This window comes from Vidua macroura, chromosome 4, assembly GCF_024509145.1.
Source record: "Vidua macroura isolate BioBank_ID:100142 chromosome 4, ASM2450914v1, whole genome shotgun sequence".
Lineage (NCBI taxonomy): Eukaryota > Metazoa > Chordata > Aves > Passeriformes > Viduidae > Vidua > Vidua macroura.
The window spans coordinates 57118446-57139092 of NC_071574.1; the positions used below are offsets into that span (position 1 = coordinate 57118446).

Genomic DNA, 20647 nt, shown 5'->3' on the forward strand with positions numbered 1-20647 from the left:
AGGCAGAAGGATCTGCAAGGTTTGAATATGATCTTCAATGGCAGAGTCGTTTGAATTCATTTAATAGAACTCTACCAGTAGACTATGACTGCATGTTCTATCACTGTGTTTACATTCCTGCTTGAATTCCATACGAGCAAATGCTGATTGCAGCTGAAGGAGTGACCACTCATGACCCACAGGTGACACAACAGCACCACTCACTGCAGAACTGCAGTTGCTGCCCATGTGTATCATTCAGGTCTCAAATGAAGTTGAGATCCGTGCCATAGAAGGAGTTTTTGTCTCATGGGAATTCTTTAGGAAGATACTTCAGTGTGATAATGTGCATTAATATTTGGTTGGAAGTGCAAAGTCACAGATTTTAATGCGTCAGTCACACACATGTTGTGGATGGTCTCCTGAACATATCAGCTGAGTGGACCAGACTGGATGGTATTCATTTCTTGTCATTTACTTTTTTTCCAGGAATGCCCCAGTGGTGTTGTCAATGAAGAAACCTTCAAAGAGATTTACTCTCAGTTCTTTCCACAGGGAGGTAAGTACTTGGCAGACATAATGAGTACTGAAGTATGTCTGTAGAAGTTCCCAAGTAGTTCCCAAGTCTGACAAAAGAGCCTCTTGTTCAAATTAACAAGATAGTTCCCTCAAGCTCTGTCTGAACTCATGGGGTTCTTCCTTGATAGTTGGACACATTTTTAAGTCTGTATTTCTGAATGAAATGCAATGAGATCTACATGAAGTCAGTCTTCTGTTATGAAGTTACTACCTGTGCTTGGGTACCATTAAAAAACAAGTTTCTCTGAGTAGGTTATTCGTCTTTAAGTTTTCTAAAAATTCTTGCCCATTCTCTTTTACTCAAAAAACCCTTTCACAGTAGGAGGAACTGTAGGAGGCACTGCAGGAACCATCTCATATCAGTAGCAGAACACCCCCTTTAATTCTATGGGATTTCTTTTCTTAAATGCTAACTCTGATTTCAATTAACTGATTTCCAGGAGTTTTGTTTTTTTTTTAATTTCCATTATCTTTTAGTGCAATGAAGATAACATAAAAATGTGTAACAGTTTGTTTTTTTTTTCTTGAACCTCAGATTTCTTTCAATTTGAATTTTTTTCCTCTCTTTTCTTCCTCTTGCATTTGCTATTCAGTTACCCCTCTTCATAATCTCCTACAACCCTTCAATCCCACCTCTGCAGCTTCTCCCAGAGCTCTTGAGATTTGTGTATTTCTCTGCAACTGTTCAGAACTTCTGCTTTTCATTTTTTATTTAACAACCCATATTAATTGGTAGGAACAAAATATCTCCCCATTAGTTTTATTTTGAATAAAGACCTAGAAGGTAAAGAGCAGCATTCAGTGCAGATTACCATCTCTGAAATCATTAAGAAGTAGGCACATTCAATAGAAATGATCAAAAGGCTTAGAAAGGTTGACCTGCCTACTGATTTTTTCTCTATGTAAACTTTTAGACCAAGCTAACAATTACAGTTTGAAATATTATATTTTGTAGTTACCCTTGGGTACTGAAAACAATTCTCTCTATGTGATGAACTATACCTTTACTACACTTAATTAAAAAAATCTATCATATTTCCTATTGTTACACCCAGAAATTTTTATGGGCAAAGAGAAAGCACACCTGTTCTAAAAGTGAAGTCAAAAGACATTGTGAGAGTAAATGTAATCTCAAAAGAATAATCTTTATTAGTCCAGATCTAGTTGTTACAGAGAAGAAAAACTATTAATGTAGTTAAAATATATATATATGGAATGTCTAATTTCTACCCCTATTCCTGGTGTTAATGCTGAACCTTCTGCTCCTCTGGCATTTAGGGCAGTGGCATCCTTTGGAGGAGGAGGTGAGAACTGCAGTGGAATGTCTAGTTAAGAAACCAGACTGAGTTCTCTAAATTTTCTAATGTCTTGTCAAAATAATGGGTGCAGCTGAGGCTTTTAAATAATGATTTTATGTATGTCCCAGTATTAAAGAGGAAAAAAGAATCTTGAAAATTTTCCCCAAATTAAAACATGTAGGTCTGTGCTCCAATTGTCTGTGTGATGAAAAACCAGGTACAACACCATGTATCATTATGACAATTCATATATTCAATACATAATTCATATCTGAACAAACAAAATTATGTCTAAAAGATTTTAAGCTTTAGGGCAACCAAAGAAATTTTTCAATGTCATCTAGCAAGTCACTTCCTCAAGCAACTTCCAAGACTGTCCAGGACAAGGTACAGGAGAATTACAAATAGGACAAGGTGTTACAAGAGTAACAAAGGAAAGAAATGACACTGGATTGCAGCAAAGGCAATGTATTTTAAAAGGCAAAAGTAGCTTTGTAAAAAGCTCTCCATGCCAGAAAGGGCACTCCAGGAACTTCTTTTTAGATTCACTGCCATACAGGTGAATGAGTATACCCCCGGCATTTTTGCAGTCCTTCACCTGAAATGAAAGTTGAGATTTTTCTTCAGCCAAGTAGGTAATGGATAAGAATTCACACACTAAATAATTATTACACTACTTCATCACTTCTGAACAAATTAAATCATGCTTGTAGTTTAATAAGTCATACTCTTCCATGTGTAATGATTACTGTTTTTTGCCTCTGATATTTAAAATGCTTTGATGCTGTTTTTCAAGGGAATTCTGATTTAAGAGCTGTTCCTATCTCAACTTGTTAAAATAGCAAGTTTGCCTACTAGTTAAGATATCAGATCCTTGGAAAGAAATTGTACTTAATTTTAAAAGTTAATATTTTTTCTAAAATGAATAATGTTCAAGATTTAGGGGGGAAATTAGACTAAATAGCTCTAATTAAAAGACTAGTGTGCCTCATCCTGCTGTGGTTTTGAAGGCAAAATTTTGGACCAGAATTACTTGAGCAAGCAACTTTGAAAAAGCCTTTTGATTTATTTTTTTCAGAGGGGTTATCAGAAAAGATATTTTTCAACTGGGGACTTTTTTTTTTTTTTTTTTCATATACCATCATACAAAAAAAAGTAGTATATTGTTATTATGTATGGGCAACAAAAGTAAAATCCCTTTGTATTTTCTGTACGTCTACAGAAAATAACCAGGAATGTTTCAGATGTTTTTAAGACATGGGTGCCAAGTGAATAAGAAGGTATTTAAAATTCCTTTTACAGTAATTATACCTTTATAGCACATTTTTTCCTAGAAGATGATTTGCATAGTATATTCTGTTGCACAACAGAGAAGTCTCAGTAGATTATAGAAAATATGACTATTAAAATGCTAAATATAACCTGTAGTCAACAAATTCACATTTTTCAGCTAAAGTGTGAATGTATCTGCCAAGCTGTGCTTAAGCAATTACAGTGGTTACTGGACACATGGAAGAATGAATGACACTCTCAAATAGTGGTAGTGGGGATTTAATTCTCTGAAAACAGCTGGGTTTTAAAGATTGCAGTTTTTTCTTGTTATGATTATTTCACATCATAAAAAATAAACATATTGAAGTAAGACTAGAGAATTTTCTTACAAATATTAGGTCTGAATCTGTGAAGCACAAAGCTCTGAGTTTTGTTATATTTGGTTCCTCGGAGTTAAGGTGGCATTTAAGCTGAGTGTAGCAAGACTATTGCTCAGTTCAGTACAAAACAGTATTTTAGGCTGTGAAAAATAAAGGTTTGCAGGATTGATATAAAAGGTAAAATGGTTTAGTGCCAAGAAATCAGAAAATGACATTTCAGCATTGATCGAGTTTTGCCATGAGAGGGAGAAGTTTGTTCTGCAAAGGGGACACTGATTTCATAATACTTTGCCCTTTATTAATAATTTGTGAGGTTAATGTCAATTAGCCTAAAATTATTGTAAACATATGAGGTAGAAAGGGAAAAGTGAGTATTAAAAGTAAACAAGCCCTCATCCTTCATTAATTTGCACGATTTTGAGGGAAGGAAAAACACTGATGACAGCTGACTTCCCTTAACCCCAGCAGCTGCTACCTCACATCCAGAGGGCTGTCTCTGGATGAGTGCTCTCCTCACAATGTATTACTCCTGGAGCAGGTTGTGCCTTTTAGAAGGCATTCAGTGGAAATAGAAGTATGGATATTTACAAAAGTTACAGTCTTGACAGATTTATATTCATGCTGTCGTGTGTTTCTGAAATGAGTCAATATGCACTGGGGAGGAGGTTTGGAAAGTATGCAAATAGTGAGTGGATCATTTGTTTAAAGTCATCTTTCAGAGTCTCACTGACCATTTAGTGAGTCACAGCCAATTTTTCCAAGCCCTAATGCCACGATCATGGGAATCCAGCAGCAAGGCAGCTTTAAGAATCTGCTTCTCAGGCGAGGATTTCCTCTCACCTGTGGGTGAGCACAGCAGCAGCAGCTGTCTGACAAGATCAGCTTCAAGCAGGGGAACAGATCTGTGTGCAGAGCAAAACCAGCACACACGGTGCAGTGCGGGCAGTGTCTGCTTCCCTCATTTACCGGGAACAAATGAGCACATTCTTCACTGTGAGCGTACGAGATGGGTCCCTGTCACAGTCTGTTCCTGTTAAAGCAGGTTGTTTCAGAGTACAATAATATGTCATCTTTGCTATTTGCTCAGGTATCAGTGATTAGCAAACACAAGAATAAAAATGAATAGAGATATTCCAGAACAGAATTTTTCATTTTTGGTTTCTCTGCACTTATAACTTATCCCTCCTCTCCTGCCGGAAAGGAATTTTAAATTTCACTGAAAATCTAGTCTTGCTATGAAATTTTGGTATCAAAATATATCTCAGTATCAAAAAGTTTTAATGGAATTAAATTTTATTAAATAAGATGTACTTACTGTGAATTTTTTTTTTTTATATTTTAGATTCCACAACATATGCACATTTTCTGTTTAATGCATTTGACACTGATCACAATGGATCTGTAAGTTTTGAGGTAAGTGATGCCATTGCTCATTTCTATAAAATTGAATACTTTGCCATTCCTTGTAATGAAGTCCAATTTGGGGGCTGGCTCACATTAGGGAAAATTTAGCTGATGTGACTCAAGTTTCAAGTTTTTCCAATGTAATAACAAAAGTCATTACTTTACAGTTGTATATTCCATAATGGTAACTCAGACTATGCTACTACATAATATTTTTTTAAATCTGTTAATTTAAAAGGTAACCCAATTTATACACAAGTTACCTAAAATAGTTCTTCCTCTCTGCCTTTGCAAGATGAGATCTCTGAACTACAACTAATGTTATGGGGATGACTCAGCCAAAACTGGATTTTTCATACTTAGTTTCCAGAAAGTTCTAGAAAAAGTCTTTAAAGCAAATGTTTTTAAAAGCAAAAGAGTTGGAAATTTGTTCTTCCTCCTTTTAACTGCCCAGTCTTTTTTCCCAATCCTGTCTTTCCCTGGTAAGGCTGATGTCATCCATGCAATATAAATGGAAAAGAAGGGACCTTACTGCAATATTGGAGATGAGAACAGGGTGTACAAAATACTGCAAAGTAGATAATATTTTAAGCTATAGAATTAAAAAAAAAAAAAAAAAAGAGTTCATTTGCAAAAAAAGGATGTTTTTTTGTCATGTTTTCTTTGGTTTTGATTATAAAGAACTAATTATTTCTTTACAACTTTTGATTGGATTGTGTTAAATACGCTCCAAATTTATTGAAATGTCCTGTACATGTTTTTATGATTTATTTTAGTCTATGATGTTGTGAGGTCATACAGATTTTTTAAAATGAAAATAATTAATTGATGTAATAGGAAGAAGACTGGCCAATCAGGTGCACTGTGATCAGAAATCTATACCATAAACTAAGACTATAATCAGATTGGTTTTTATCATTATTTGCATTTCTTTAAAAAACCCACGAACCCTATCTACCTTTTTCCAGGCAGATGAAGTCAGTGGAATCTATGTGAAAATAGGAGCAGGAATGGAAGGTTAATTCATGTCTTCTATACATAGGCTAAATATGCAAGGATTCTTCTGATCTAATCACAGAATCATAGAATGGTTTGCATTGGAAAGAATCTTAAAGGTCACCCAGTTCCAAACCCCTTGCCATGGACGGGGACACCTCCCAGTAGACCAAGTTACCTTATCCAACCTGGCCTTGAGCACTTCCAGGGATGAGGGATCCACAACTTCTCTGGGCAACCTGTGCCAGTGCCTCACCACCCTCCCAGTAAAGAATTTCTTTTGTATATCTAACTTAAACTTCCCCTCTTTCAATTACAGCAACAGCAGGCACATTGAGAAAAATTATTTTTTGGATGAGTAGTTGAAAAGTATTTCTGCAATTATCATTAAAAAGAATGGGAACAAAAAAAAATCTTTTGTACCTTTTCTGGTCAATTTGTTGACACTTGTATTTCAGGCAGAAAGTCTTAGGAAATGCACTAGATTTGGAGCGCTTTGATTATCCCAGAGTGCAGGTTTCTGCATGAGAAAAGGGCTTTGGAATAAAATCAATCAGGAAAATAAAAGCAGAGGTGCTGAACTTCTGTTCAATATTAAGGCAGACATGAGTGATCCAGACTTTCATATTATTTGCACTAATTTGAATCCAGCATAACTCTACTGCTGTCAAAAGACTCTTGCTTCTGTGTCCTTGTAGCAACATTATACTTACAAACTACATGATAGCCATTCTAAAAGCATCCTCCTGAAGTTAAAAATGTATGGGGTTTTTTGTTCTAATCACATGAAAATAGCTGCAAAATGTGGAAGAAGATATTGTGAAATGTGCAAAATAGAACTATCTCATTTTTGTCCTCCTCCTTTTAATCCTAGGTGCAGCTGTGCCATTTTCTTTCTATTCCAATCTTTATATTAGTTTTCTATTTTCCATTAGAAAAACAACAAAAACAAACAGCTCAAAAGGTAGAGAGGGAGTAGTTTAAAAGTTTGGAGAAAAAAAAAAAAATCATTCTTTCCAAAGTACTTTCTATATCAAAATGTAGAAGTAAATACAATTTAATATAATTATCTATCATGAAAACACTCTGGCTACCTTCTGTGTAAAAAATTATTATCAAAATCTGAAATGGAAGCAAAATTCTTTTGTTGATAAAAATTACTTTTTGTGTTTTACTCTCAATTTCCTATGAAGCAGTGGTAGCTGGAGTTGCAGCTCCAAAAAGAGAGAATTTGCTTTAGCTTTTTTCTCTTTTTTTCTCAAATTTTCAACCATCAACAATGAAACGTTGGATCTGAGCACAACTTAAATGCACACCTCGACTGACATTTCTTGGTGAGATTGCTTGGTGAGATTGTGTCCTAGAGTTTTGTCATCCCTAAATCTGTATGCTCTTTGGTAATGAGCCAGGATCTCTTAAATGAAGGATTTATGTAGCATAAAATCCAAACTTATAAAATTAGGTGCTTGAAATTATCTCTCCTTATCCCATGATTGTATTAGTTTTGAGACTAGTTTATTTCATTAGCTTTGTGAACTAGTTTTGTTTTAATATGACAGAGTTTTCGAAGACCCAGTGACCCAACTATTGGAGGGCTCTTTGGGCATGTTAGTGAAGTTTTTTTTTTCCATTAGACAGAGACAGATATAAAAGCAAGGTTTTCATTTGCTGCATGCATATTGTCACTGAGTCAAAATGAAGATCTGGCCTCAAAGATATTTAGACAGTCAGAAAAATGGAGGCTAATTAACTTTAGATACATTGTCAAAGTGAAGCTCATTGCACACATGCAAATACCCAAATCAGTATCCTTCATCTGTTGTAGATGCAGATTAAGGTTATTCTAAATGTGTCCTTGCTGAAAGTAATTCAGTAATCACACAAATTCTCGGTGCCTTGAAGCACAATGCTGTGCCCAAACACAGTGGAGATGTTTAAAGATTTCTGTCATATTTAATCAAAACCAAACTTATACTGGTTAATAAATTAGCAAGCATGCTAACTCACTTCCATAGAGGAAGTTCTTAAGATCAAACACAACTTCATATTTCACTAATAATAAAAGTAGTGTCTAAGGCAGTATTATAAAGGCAGCAGTTAAATAAGTCATAGAATCATAGAATGCCTTGTATTGGAAGTGATCTTGAAGATTATCTCATTCCAGCTCCCTGCCATGGGCAGGGACACCTCCCACTAGACCTGGTTGCTTGAAGCCCCATCCAACATGACCTTAAACACTTTCAGGGATAGGGCATTCACAGCTTCTCTGAGAAACCTGTTCCGATGCCTCACCATCCTCACAGTGAAGAATTTCTTCCTAACTGCTAATTGAAACCTACTCTCTGTCAGTTTAAAGCCATTTCCCCTTGTCCTGTTCCTACATATCCATTTGCAGAGTCCCTCCCCAGCTCTCTTGTAGGCCCTCTTTAGGTAATGGGAGGTGCTCTAAGGTGTCCCTGGAGTCTTCTCTTCTCCAGGCTGATCAGGCCCAACTCTCAGCCTGTCTTCATAGCAGAGGTGCTCCAGGCCTCTGGACTTGTTCCAGCAGGTCCATGTCATTCGGCCCCTGAGCTGGATGCAGTATTTCAGGTGGGGTCTTATGAGGGCAGAGAAGAGGGGCAGAATCACCTTCCTTGCCCTTCTGGTCACATTTCTTTTGATGCTGGTCATGGTTGGCTTTCTGGGCTGCAAGCACACATTGCTGGTTCGTGTTGAGTTTGTCATCAACCAGTATCCCCAAGTCCTTTTGCTCAGGGCTGCTCTAAATCCATTCTCTGCCCAGCCTGTATTTTAGCTTGGGATTGCCCTGATCCAAGTGCATGACTTTGAACTTGGCCTCATTGAATTTCATGAGGTTCACAAACATGATTCTGTGGGTTCAACACAAAAAGGTTTGTCCACGTCATGTAGGAAATGAGCTCATTTTTCTTAATATGATGGTGATCTCATAAGCATTTTAACACTATGTGATTTAAAGTAGCTACAAAAAATGCATTTCCTTTTAGGAGCAGTTCCTTCTCTGTGACCTTTGTTTTACATACATCAAGCCTCCACCACTTCTGTGGCATCACTTGATTCCTTTTCAAAATCCTAAAATCTAAATTTAAAACTTGATTAAGGTCCCTGCATACCTACTTCTGGCCTTGAAAAAGACATAAAGGAACACATAACCAGGTGGAATAATTTTAAGCTTTCCTATGGATTTGAGACAGCACAGTAATAAGCTTGTTAATTAATTTATTAATGAACTAATTATCCCCAAAGATTTACTGAGAGATAAAGCAATCAGAAAGTCATCAACAACCTTGCTAGGAGATAATTAATCACTTCTGAAAAAAACCACACAAATACAAGTTCATCCCAGATCACAACCAGACATTCTCTACAGCTGTAGCGCAGAATGGAAATGTCAGCAGGCTCTGAGTACACAGAGGCTCTGGTACAGGTGCAATGACACTGCATTTTGCAACCCTTCAGTGAGACATCCCCCTTTCTTGAAGAATCAAAATTAGGCATGGAAGGAGGTCTTAACAGGTATTAGCATGCTCTGCAAGAAACTGGCAAGTTACAAACAGGAAGCTGTGGAGAGGAATAAAGTCAAGTACCAAGGCAGAGACTTTTGTGTTTCTAACTTCACTGTCACAGACTGAAGAAAGACCCAACCTAGAGTTGTGTCTTAGCCCAGACTTCCTGTTTTAGGCTCCTTTGTCACCCTAGATCAGATGCACCTCTCCCCATTAGGTGCTCAGCTGAGCAGGACCATCCCTTTCAGTGGGCAGTGACAGCATTTTCAGAGGATGTATGTATCTGAGTATGGTGAAGTTTTCTTAAAAAAACCCAGGTTCTAACAGTAGAATTCCTCTCTGCCTAGAAATTACATGTCTAAACCAGGACGGAAAAGCATCTGGGTGCTCTAATCAGTATTAGAACACCTAGATGCTGTTTTCCGTCTTGGTTAGACATGTAATGGGGACTTGTATTGATGCTCTTTCTAAATAGAGTGACTGATTTGTGCATCACTGTGTTGTTGGTTACATGCATAAAGATGGGCAGCTGCTTCCTGAGTTTAGCTGCTTCCCTCTGCACTGCTGCTTACCGTGGCTTTCTGCATTGGATTATTAGCTTAACAGCTAGAATGGCTGCACTGTTCCTGACACACACATTGCCTTCCACCGTGCACAGCATTTTCCTGTTCAAGGCTCTAGCCCAAAATACCCTGTGGATTTGGCCTATGTCCACTGAATCAGATAATCTATTTCTGTGTGATTCTATTACCGTGTTCTTCAGTTGCTTGAAAGTAAGCATGTAGAAAAGACATCCTATCCTAGCTGGTCCTTATCCAGCTCATCACAACTTCTTATTATGAAAAATCCTTTCTATTGTTCCTGAGATGACTCCTGCACAACACTCAGACAAAGGCAATGTACCTGAACTATGTGTGATCCCAAAACATGTTGCAATATGGAAGGAGATGACTCACTGCTGCAATGTTTACAGCCCATATCCAGAAGGTTTTTGAGTTGTCTCTGCTTTTTAAGAACACCCAATCCCATGAAAAACAACATAAAGGCAAGGGGTTTTTTTTAAACTGATGATAGAAGGGTATCCTGGGAACTGGGGGTAGAAATGATTCTGGGAAGCCAGCTAACACAGGTGGTGCATCACAGAAAGGAACCATGAGAATTGAACAAGAAAAGAAAAATGGATTTATTTTAGATAAAATAAATTTAAAAAAATGTTGCTGTGCCAAAATAAAAATAAATTCACAATTATTACGTATAATCTAAGAAAATAATGCAACTGGGGACCTTCACAAAGGACTTAAGGAGAAGCTACATCAAGAATGTAAAACTGTGCAGAAAAGATTTGAAGACATGATACTGAATTAAAAAGGTTAATTGCTAATGCTGTAATGTGATAAAATCTGTTCTGAATTTCTTGAACATTTTAATGTTTAATAGTACTTTGTTAAAGAATTGTTTGGAGATTTAACCCTGTGACCCTCACTTAGTCATTAAGATGTAGACAAGATGAGCAAAATTCTTTCAAGATTCATGTATCCATTTACCCCAAAGGGCACATATATCAATAAGACAGAATTTTTGACAGACTAAGAAAACCCAGAGCATGCCAACTGAATTGTTAAAAAGACTGAAGCTGTCAGAAGAGCTGTCTGTGCTTACTAGACCACCTCAGTCCATGATATCTGTGTATACTTCAGTTTATCAGGTATATTTATTTGACTTTGTGGTACACCAGACCTTTTAAATTTATGTCTAACCTCAGTGCAGTCTTTTCCATTGTTCCTCCATTAGACAAAATACAAAACTTTTATGGTGCAAATAAGAAATATTTTGGCTTTTATTGTCTCTAATGTTACTCTAACACTTCCTGTATGTCATTGTGAACACACACTTGCCATATTCTGCTCAACCTATTATGAAGGCAATTTCACTAATTTATGGGTTCATCTGCTTATCAAATAAAAAGAGGTAGAGGAGATGGTTAGGGGAAAAAAAAAGCTATTGTTTAGAAAATATTAACGTGCTGAGAAATACAGAAGAGAAGTGATGGGAGTTGATATTTTCTCCAATCTGGATGATGCTCACTAAATGTAAATGAGGTTTGTGCTGTTGAACACAGCACAAGCATTATTATTATTATGAAACAAAAATCTATAACCAAATACTACATATAAATGATCTCAAAAGCCTTCTGATTCATTTCTGTGGACCAGCTCTGTAGCAATAAGCATTGGAGGGTCACAAAAACATTAAAATGGTATGTGGACATGTAATATATTTATTATTCCCTCTCATACTTCAAATAAATTAATAAGAATTGAGGTGTGCAGTATCATAAATGAAGTTTGAAATATTGACTGAAACAGATTGATCTAAGAGATCTGGGAGCCACATATGCCACTTTAACAAGGTACAGATTTAACAAGAATTTAATGTTCCTTAGTACATAGTTCTTCCCAAATTGGTCTCCTGTGCTTAGATTAATCTAACTACCTTTTAAGCTTTTCTTGGACCATTAAACCATGGGGGTGGCTTTTCCTGGTATTCACTTCAATGAAAACTGCTTATGTGAGACATTAGGCTTTTCAGAGGATACAACCACTAACAGAAAATTATGTTTACTTTATAGAAAATTGCTCAATTTACTTATTAATTATGAGTGTAGGACATAGTACCTAGATTGTTAATACAGAAATCATTAGCACTCACAGTGAAGCAAAAAAAAATTGAAACAACACATCTTTTCATACTTCTGACAAATGCATTATTCTGGATTTTTGAGTTTTTGAGGAAAACTACTCGTTTTCAAACTGACCAAGACCCTTTGTCTATTTAGGATTTTGTTATGGGTCTCTCAATTTTACTCCGAGGGACAGTACAGGAGAAACTGAACTGGGCTTTCAATTTGTACGATATAAATAAGGATGGATATATAACTAAAGAGGTAAGGTCTACTTCTTACTGCGGTCACTGAAAGTAAAGGTTGTTAGCGAAGTCCTGCATTCAGAGAAGAATGGTTTCATTGTCAAATTGAATGTGTTAAGAAGTTATCAGATATTATGGAGCTAGACATGCTAAAAACTAAAGTAATTGTCTCATTTTAAAGGCATATATGAACATTGAAAAGGGAAAATCTTTACAGAAATTGCAAAAGTTCAGAATTCTTCAGAAATTATGTTTCTGAGCCTAATAGGTACAGAAATAGTTGGCTTCAACTTATGCCTACGTATTTGCCCATACAGTTCCTTGAATAGATTGGTAGGATGTTTACGCAAAAATGAATTAAGTGTGTGGGCAATAATTGTTACTTATTAATCTACTTCTAATAATTTTTACTTGAAACAGGATTTATAAAGAAAGATTCCTATATATTTTATTCTGCAAGGATTCAAACACATACTTAAAATAAGTGGGACTAAATGAGCATTTCATCAAAATATATGGAGACTTTTTTTAAGTGGGGCTTATGCAAATATATAAATTACACTTATAATTTTATACTTTTAAAAAACACTTCAGGTTCATTATAAAAGATTAATATATAGAATAATTTCTTAGCATACTACAGATTACTTGCTTTTATAATTATTAAAATTTTCACAAGCCACTCAAAAATCAAAGATTTTGATATAAAAGGAGGACTCTGCATAAGTGCAGGTGTGTGCATGGGTATTTTCATTTTCTTTAGGGAAAATAAGTTGTAAGAAGGTGATGCTTTGGCCATTCACTTGCTGTTACAGAACTTCTTTTCCCTTTTATTTTTATTCATACTGGGAGGTTCTTCCCACAATGCATTAACTTGCACATATTATAAATAATTTAAAATTGAACTCATATATCTATGAAAGCTGAAATCAGATGCTAGAATTTCTAGGAATTAAGTCGTTCCTCCTTGAAGCTGTTCAGTCAAAAAAATAAAAAAAAACCCCCAACAGGTGAATTCCAAAATTTTACTCTAAAATGCAAATCCTAAAAAAAAATGTATGTTCTGAGTTAAAGCCATGTCTACAATACACATTACATTGCAAAAACATAATTTTTTCCTCTTCAGGAAATGCTTGATATCATGAAAGCAATATACGATATGATGGGGAAATGCACCTATCCTGTTCTCAAAGAAGATGCACCTAGACAACATGTGGAAACATTTTTCCAGGTAGGTCACATAACATAGAAGTTGAAAAGACTGCTCTGTGAGCAGATAAAGATTTTCATTGTTATAACATATCCTTCCAATTCTGTAATCCTTTCTGTTCTCTGTGGTTCCATTCCAAGTTTCCTGTTCCTACTCATCTTACCCTGTTTTTTCAACAAAAGCTCTTTAAGCATAGTCCACTTACTATGACTTTTGGACTGGTTGTTCCTAGGCTGATATATAACTGAAATGAACAATGAAAAGGACTTGTTTCACACAGGAATTTGGGAGGGGAAACATACTGTAGTGGGTTGACCCTGTCTGGATGCCAGGCACCCAAAAGCCTCTCTCACACTCCACCCCCCCCCCCCCACCCCCCCCCCCCGAAATGAACAGGTGAGAGAAAATCTAACAAAGAGCTGAAGAGGTTATCATTCCTGATGGCTCAGCCTTGGAGCACAGCAGCACATCCTGGAGCTGGCTGGCATTGGCTCTGCTGCACATGGGGGAAGTTTCTGGCAGCTTCTCACAGAAGCCAGCCCTGTAGCTCTCCTGCTACCAAAGCTTGGCCACACAAACACAATTCCCATACTTTTCTCTTTTTATTTTACTTTTTTTTTTTTTCATACAGAAAATGGACAAGAACAAAGATGGAGTAGTTACCATAGATGAATTCATTGAGAGCTGCCAGAAAGTAAGTATTCCATGTTAAGCATTGAATGTGTATCTCTTGGCTATTTCTATCATAGCTCTTTACAGATTTTTGGAGTGTCAGTGAGGGTGATCTTAATACCAGAGACAGCATTTTCCCAAGGTAAAGTATCTCACCATTACACAGAAACACTGAACAGTGTAAATAAATTTGTGGCCTGAATCTGCAGAAGAGCTATTACATACAAGCTGTCATTGCTTATTAGACAGCTGTAACAATATCCTTTCTCTCTTTAATAGTGCATTGTTTGCACTTAGTAGAAAAAGGTTTCTCTACATTCAGCTAAATATTTATTTCTATCTTCTGCCCATGCTGGGTCACACAGTTCAGCCAAAACTGGCATATAATAGTGGCAATAATAATATTGCCTGAAAATTTATAATCTATGGGTGAGCTTCTCAGTGAGTTGTGATGTGCTTATAAGCAGTGAAGCCTTATAAAAAGAGAGTGCAAGGGGCTTGCAAAATGTTGGATGGCAAGAGTTAACACCAGACAAGTTTTCTCAAGGCAAGAGTGTGAACTGATTGTGATTATCATCCACAAGCCTTTATGCTATCTAAGTGGCTGTCAATTTCTTGACAGCAAGAAAGAAATTCTTCCAGCAGCTCCTGGCCGCTAGAGCCAGGATGGAGAACTTCTGAAGCAGGAGTTACAGACTCTTTTCACTCCTCTGCTCTGCAGAAATCAGCTTGTTCTCAGACCAGTAGATGATATGAAGAAAGATAAGTTGCATTTTCATAAATTTAAGGAAATCCTGTTAATTTTTCAGTTAAAATTTGCAAGAAAAAGAAACATGATCGAGTACAAAATAAGAATGACTAGCCTTTGGCATGATAAGAGGGTCATAGAATTAAAGAATATGCTCAGTTGGAAGGCACCCACCAGGATAATCGAGTCCAATTCTTGGCTCTACACGGGACATCCCAATATCAAGGTTGTTGTGTATAGTAAAGCATCACATTAGACATAGTGAATATGATAGGACTGATTACATTATGTAAATTCATGTGGCAAATATGCCTGATACTATTTGTTACAGTGACAAATTTAAGAAGTCATAGAAGTGGTCTACTGATGCCTTGCACAGCAGACTGATTAATACAAAGCTGATAGAGACTAGCAATATAACCCCTGCTTATTGATTCTTATCTTCTATGTCAAGAACAGAGTAATAACGAGACAGACGATAGCAAGACTATCAAGATAAATGCATTTAATGCATTTTTTTATTTTTTTAACTATTTGGAATAGAGAAATTTCTAGATACTCAAAGATGCTCTAGAAGCAGTCTATTTTTATATGCATCTGGAGTTGCTTTTTTGAGCGCAGCTATCTAGTAAGCAATACTTTGATTTTAATCCACTGATTTTGGGGGATGAAAGACAGCCAAGAGCTCTGCTAACTGTGGCTGTTCTGTGTATCCTTAGCAACGGGCACTGGGCAGTATCTCATCTGTCAGCAGTGCTCTGTTGCACTGACCGTAGTTCCAGCCTGTCAGTCTTGTTCAATACCAACAAAACTAATTTTCTCTGTTAACACTGCATGATCATCAGAAACAGAGATGAGATTCATTTCCCAGCTGAAGTCTGTATCATTCTGGAAGTTAAATGACACATTAATCTGCATATGACAGCAATCATGGTGATGGGCTGAATGATTCATTTACAAAGAAAATTAATACCTTTAGTAAGGAATTGCCTGCTCTCCTTATCCACTGCAATTCAGTCTCTCAAGTCTGTTAGATTTATTTACCTGTTCTAAGTATTCAGAATACACATGAGAGAGATGCTCTCTAAACTGGGACATGATGGAGAAGCAATGAATGCTACAGAATGCTACAATTGTCATCATGCTGCTTATCTCACCTTCCCTTGCTTTTAACTTCAGTGGTGGCTATGGTTTTTCTGACACAAAAAGTATCTTGCTACCTAAATTTTTGTCTTTCTGCCGATTAAGAACTGTTCTTCTTTTAAGACTTCCGTGCTTCAAAGTGTGTAATTCATGTGAATATTGAGATTTGGTGCTTCCCCTCATCCTTCCTCTATCTTAGACAGGGAATGTGTATGACTTCATTTCCCTGCCCTCCATACCCACATGCATTTGAACATCAGTCTGCCATCCAGACTCCAGCACTCTCTCTACTCCCACAGGAGAAATCGACTATGCTGCCCTAGATACACCAGACTGAGTCCCAGAAAGTGGTGGCTGTTTGTCTGGCTTCATATCAATTACCAAGGAGCAGATCTAGGTCTTGAGAAACAGGAGTGGGGGTACCTCAAGAGCTAAGCACTTCCCAGTTCCTTTCACTGATTGGTGCCAGTGGGAAACAGTCTGACTCGGGCATTGCCTCGTATCACAGCAGCACCACGAAGAACAGAGTCAAAGGACAAAGGCACGCACAGTGACCGTCAGGGCGAGTGACATAGGTTTTCTGATAATGAGAGAAAGGCTTCTGGCACAGGTGTTTTCTGCAGGAGTAACCCTTTCCATACACAGTGTTGATGGTTTGGGCTATCCTGAAAACAGCAAAGGACCCATTTCAAACCTGTGAAAAACTGGCTTAAAGGTAGGTCAGGCCTGCCAAAGTTCATTCATACAAGTTTGTGCTTCATATGGACAATGCTTCATATGCACTAACACCTCCCTTTGTCTTGAATTAGGAACTGTTTAACAAGTCTAATATGAAAGTTTGTGTAGAAAATGTACTGAGAAAAGAGGCAAATGAATTGCCAAAGAATTCCAGTGCAAGCATCTGGGGTTTTTCTGGGTTTTTGGTGTTTTTTTTAAAGATGGCAAAAGAAACCAGCTACTAAAACTTATCACGTTCTAAATATTATGACAAGCCTGTATTTTCTTGTGAAGACACTTCTAATTTGACTGACTAAGGGAGTGGCTTTGGAAGTCTCCTGTAAAGAAACAGCTAGCCTCAGAAATATGGAGTTGATTTTGGAAAACTACCAGTTTCATTCTTGATAATACATATGTAGTAAAATTGGTAGGAAGTGTCAAAACAATTCGCAGATTCAGAGCATGTTGTTTTCTTGCACATTTACTGAGCTTAATTGCTAATGTATGTACCAAAAATATTTGTACTAATTATATGACAAGTGACTTAAGTTAAACCAATATGTTAACCTTACATCAGTGACATTCACTAGTTTATTGATGTTTCAAAGCAATGCAGTGAGCAAAAGGATTGTTTATTTTAACTTTCAGTAATTCAATATAGTAGCTTTGCTATACAAAATTTTCAAGCATTAGCCTATATAGTGTATTTTTAAAATTACATATCATTGCTTCCATAAGTTACTTTATTGTACAAAATAGCACACAGATCATTCCTTACAGCAGCATCACTTGAGATGAAATACAGAATCATAGATAAAAAACCCCACTGTGCATGTTTCATAACACAAATTAAGCTAATTACTCAGACTTGTCATTTTCTACAAAGCAAATCACCCACTAGACTGAACAGTGACTAATTTAACTGGAAATTGATACTGAACACATGTTACTAGAAGATTAATGTGCAGAAATCTCACATACTTATCAGTAGTGGAGAATACTATTGAGACAACCTTTCTAAGAAGTGGGTTTTTGATGCACATCTTTCATTAAACATTCAAAAATAATCTGTAATTCAGTCTTTTTATGCATTTAAATTAAAGATGGCTGTATCATCTCTGAAGAAAGTACTAAAGAGAGGGATCATTACAGTGGAGACCAGCAAACGCTAAATGACCATGTAATAAGCTCTTATATTTTGTATATATATTTTTTGTGCTAGCAACTGTTGATCCAGAAGCACCAATAAAAATGGGCTACTGCAAGTAACTCTTTCTTCTATACACTGAAAAGTAAAGCTTACAAAGAAAAATATTTTTTTGCTGACTACTGTGCTGAGAGTTGCCTGCTGATAAAATCTGGAGCAAAGAGTATCGGTATAATAAACAACTGGAAAGATTAATATTTTGTTAAAAAATTACCTAATGCAAAGCAATCAGAAAGCAGAAGTAGCATTTAGAAGCATTCACCATCTTTCAATGTGAACACACAGAAAATCTGAATTGAGGAGCTGAAGAGTGCTGTGGTACTTGTCAAACTGACAGACTTTGGCTCAGCAATGGTGCACACTTCAGTCTGTTTTTCTTAGTCATCCCTATGAAGCAGAAGCCCTAGGATTGCAAAAAGAATCCTGTGTACTGTGCACAGGACAAGCAATTACATGTACAGATTCACACTTGATACAACTATTCCATCAGTATTTATTGTCTAGGTGTATTCTGTTATCCTGAATATAAACTGATAACCTCAGAAATGTTACAGATCTAATTTTCTTAATATGCTACTGTATTCTTGACAAAGTAGTTTTGACTTCATTAATATACAGAAAAACTTATTTAACCATGGACCCATTAACAACTTTTTTCTGCTAACCATTTCTCCAAATAAGCTGAAAAAAATGTTGCAATTAATTAAAATGTTCTACCACATTTCAGTATAGATATCCACCAACTACATTTGTAATGGTATGTGATTTTTGGTTATGTGTTGTCTTTTTTTACAGGATGAGAATATAATGCGATCCATGCAGCTCTTTGAAAATGTGATTTAACGAAGACACTAGGTCTACAATTAATGGACAAATATGAGCTATTCTGCAACATTATCTAAAAAATGGATTTCCCACTTTACCATAAATAAAGTTACTCAGCTTTACACTGAGACATGTATTATGCAAGTAAATTTTTTATTATAAACCCTTCCCAACAAAAACCCCTTTCTAAATTATACATTCTGGTACTTCCACAGTGGCTATTTAGTTAATAGGACTGTACTGAAAAAATCAGGTTCTTACTACAAACTCAAACAAAATACAATTGACATTATGCACCTTTCTTATCATTCCAATCCCTAGTTAAAATAGATACAATCACATGGAGATTAAATAAATATTCTTAGTTTTGCTACTCATTTGTACTGGACTAAGTTCCAGGTGTTAAAGCGTACTTCTTAAATCTCTAGCTTCTAATTTATACAGAGGCATTACAATTTATTTTCTTCTCATATTTCTACAGTGTAGTCCTCATTTTTGAATAATATTTTGATTTAAATATTTTGATTTAAAATGCTATAATAAATGCATAATGCACACCTTGCTATAATTGCCTTCCAACTTTGACTTGTTTTTCTCTTCAGAAAAAAACCCCCAAAACCCAAACATAACTGCACAGGTAACTTGAGAGCAAGAACTGTAATAAAACAAAACAAAACAAACAAACAAACAAGTTGTTTATTCCCTAAAAAATATGAGTAAACTTCTCTCAATCTCACCTAATAAGTCTGCACTTAATTTATCATGACATATCAGAAGTCCTACATATTGTATTTTTAATTCTTTTTGGATGTGTATGCGAAGTTCTTTGCTTAAAATTAAGGATCTTCTGACTTCCAATTTTTCATGAAGAAACCTTAAATGGATCCTAACACTGCTTTCCTAAGTATGTGTGTTTCTGCCTTTAATGAAGAAAAAGGCATGAACCTTTGAAAACTGCCATCCCACTTTAGTGCTGAGAATGAACATCACTACATACCATAGTAACCTCTACTAATAATGACTGCTAGAGCCTAACATCTATTTCATCTTTTTGTAATACCTTTAACTATGAGACAGAGCCGGGAAAACAATGAAAACTTTAGCTATATGTCATCTATATGTGATAAATGCTTTACATTTTTTAAGATCATTTCTTCATTAAGATTGGAGCTACTTAATTCTGAACCTAGAAAGATTCTTCTAAGAAAGTATGCATATAAAATATAACACTGCCCCTCCATCCATGTAATTTTTAAGAAATACTGTCCACAGAGTCGATGCCAATATTTCAAAATAGGTGAAATGCTATCAGAGATAGGCCAACCTTCATTGTGACATTGCTGCAGAAAGTGTGAAAGGGGATTAATGAAGTAGAAAGAAGGTTACAAGAATTATTTTGTAAAAGTAAATCAGGTATCTATTCTGGTGTAGAGATGGAATGTTAGAGGCATGTTGAAGGCTGCTCTGCTATCACCAGTGTAGGATAAGAGTAGTACAATACATGTACACCTGAAATCTGCTGTAGCGTGTTTGTGTAAACTAAATGTGCACATTTTGTAAAAAAAAAAAAAGAAAAAAAATAAAGTAAACATGAAGAAAAAAAGGACCATGATCAATTTTTTCAGTTGTTAAACACCTGCTGGCAAAAATGCTTATTGAAGAAACACTTTTTTTTTTTTTTTTTTTAAAGCACAAATACATTTATCTTGACAGAGATCGGTCCTGCAGTGAACTTTAGCCAGGCTGTGGTAATTTAAAAAAAAAAAAC

At 36.0% G+C, this 20647-nt stretch overlaps 1 protein-coding gene across 9 annotated transcripts in view; it reads left to right on the top strand.

Annotated features, from left to right (window-relative positions):
- KCNIP4 (potassium voltage-gated channel interacting protein 4) overlaps window positions 1-19007 on the top strand; it is a 385281-nt gene extending 366274 nt beyond the window's left edge. For all 9 annotated transcript variants that reach the window (XM_053976051.1, XM_053976057.1, XM_053976053.1 and 6 more), the window contains 6 exons: window positions 469-538; window positions 4851-4921; window positions 12269-12376; window positions 13484-13588; window positions 14199-14261; window positions 18850-19007. In XM_053976051.1, coding sequence (XP_053832026.1) covers window positions 469-538; window positions 4851-4921; window positions 12269-12376; window positions 13484-13588; window positions 14199-14261; window positions 18850-18897 — 465 coding nt within the window. In that variant the 3' untranslated portion in view covers window positions 18898-19007. The remainder of the gene's footprint in view (window positions 1-468; window positions 539-4850; window positions 4922-12268; window positions 12377-13483; window positions 13589-14198; window positions 14262-18849) is intronic.
- Window positions 19008-20647: the final 1640 nt, after the last annotated feature.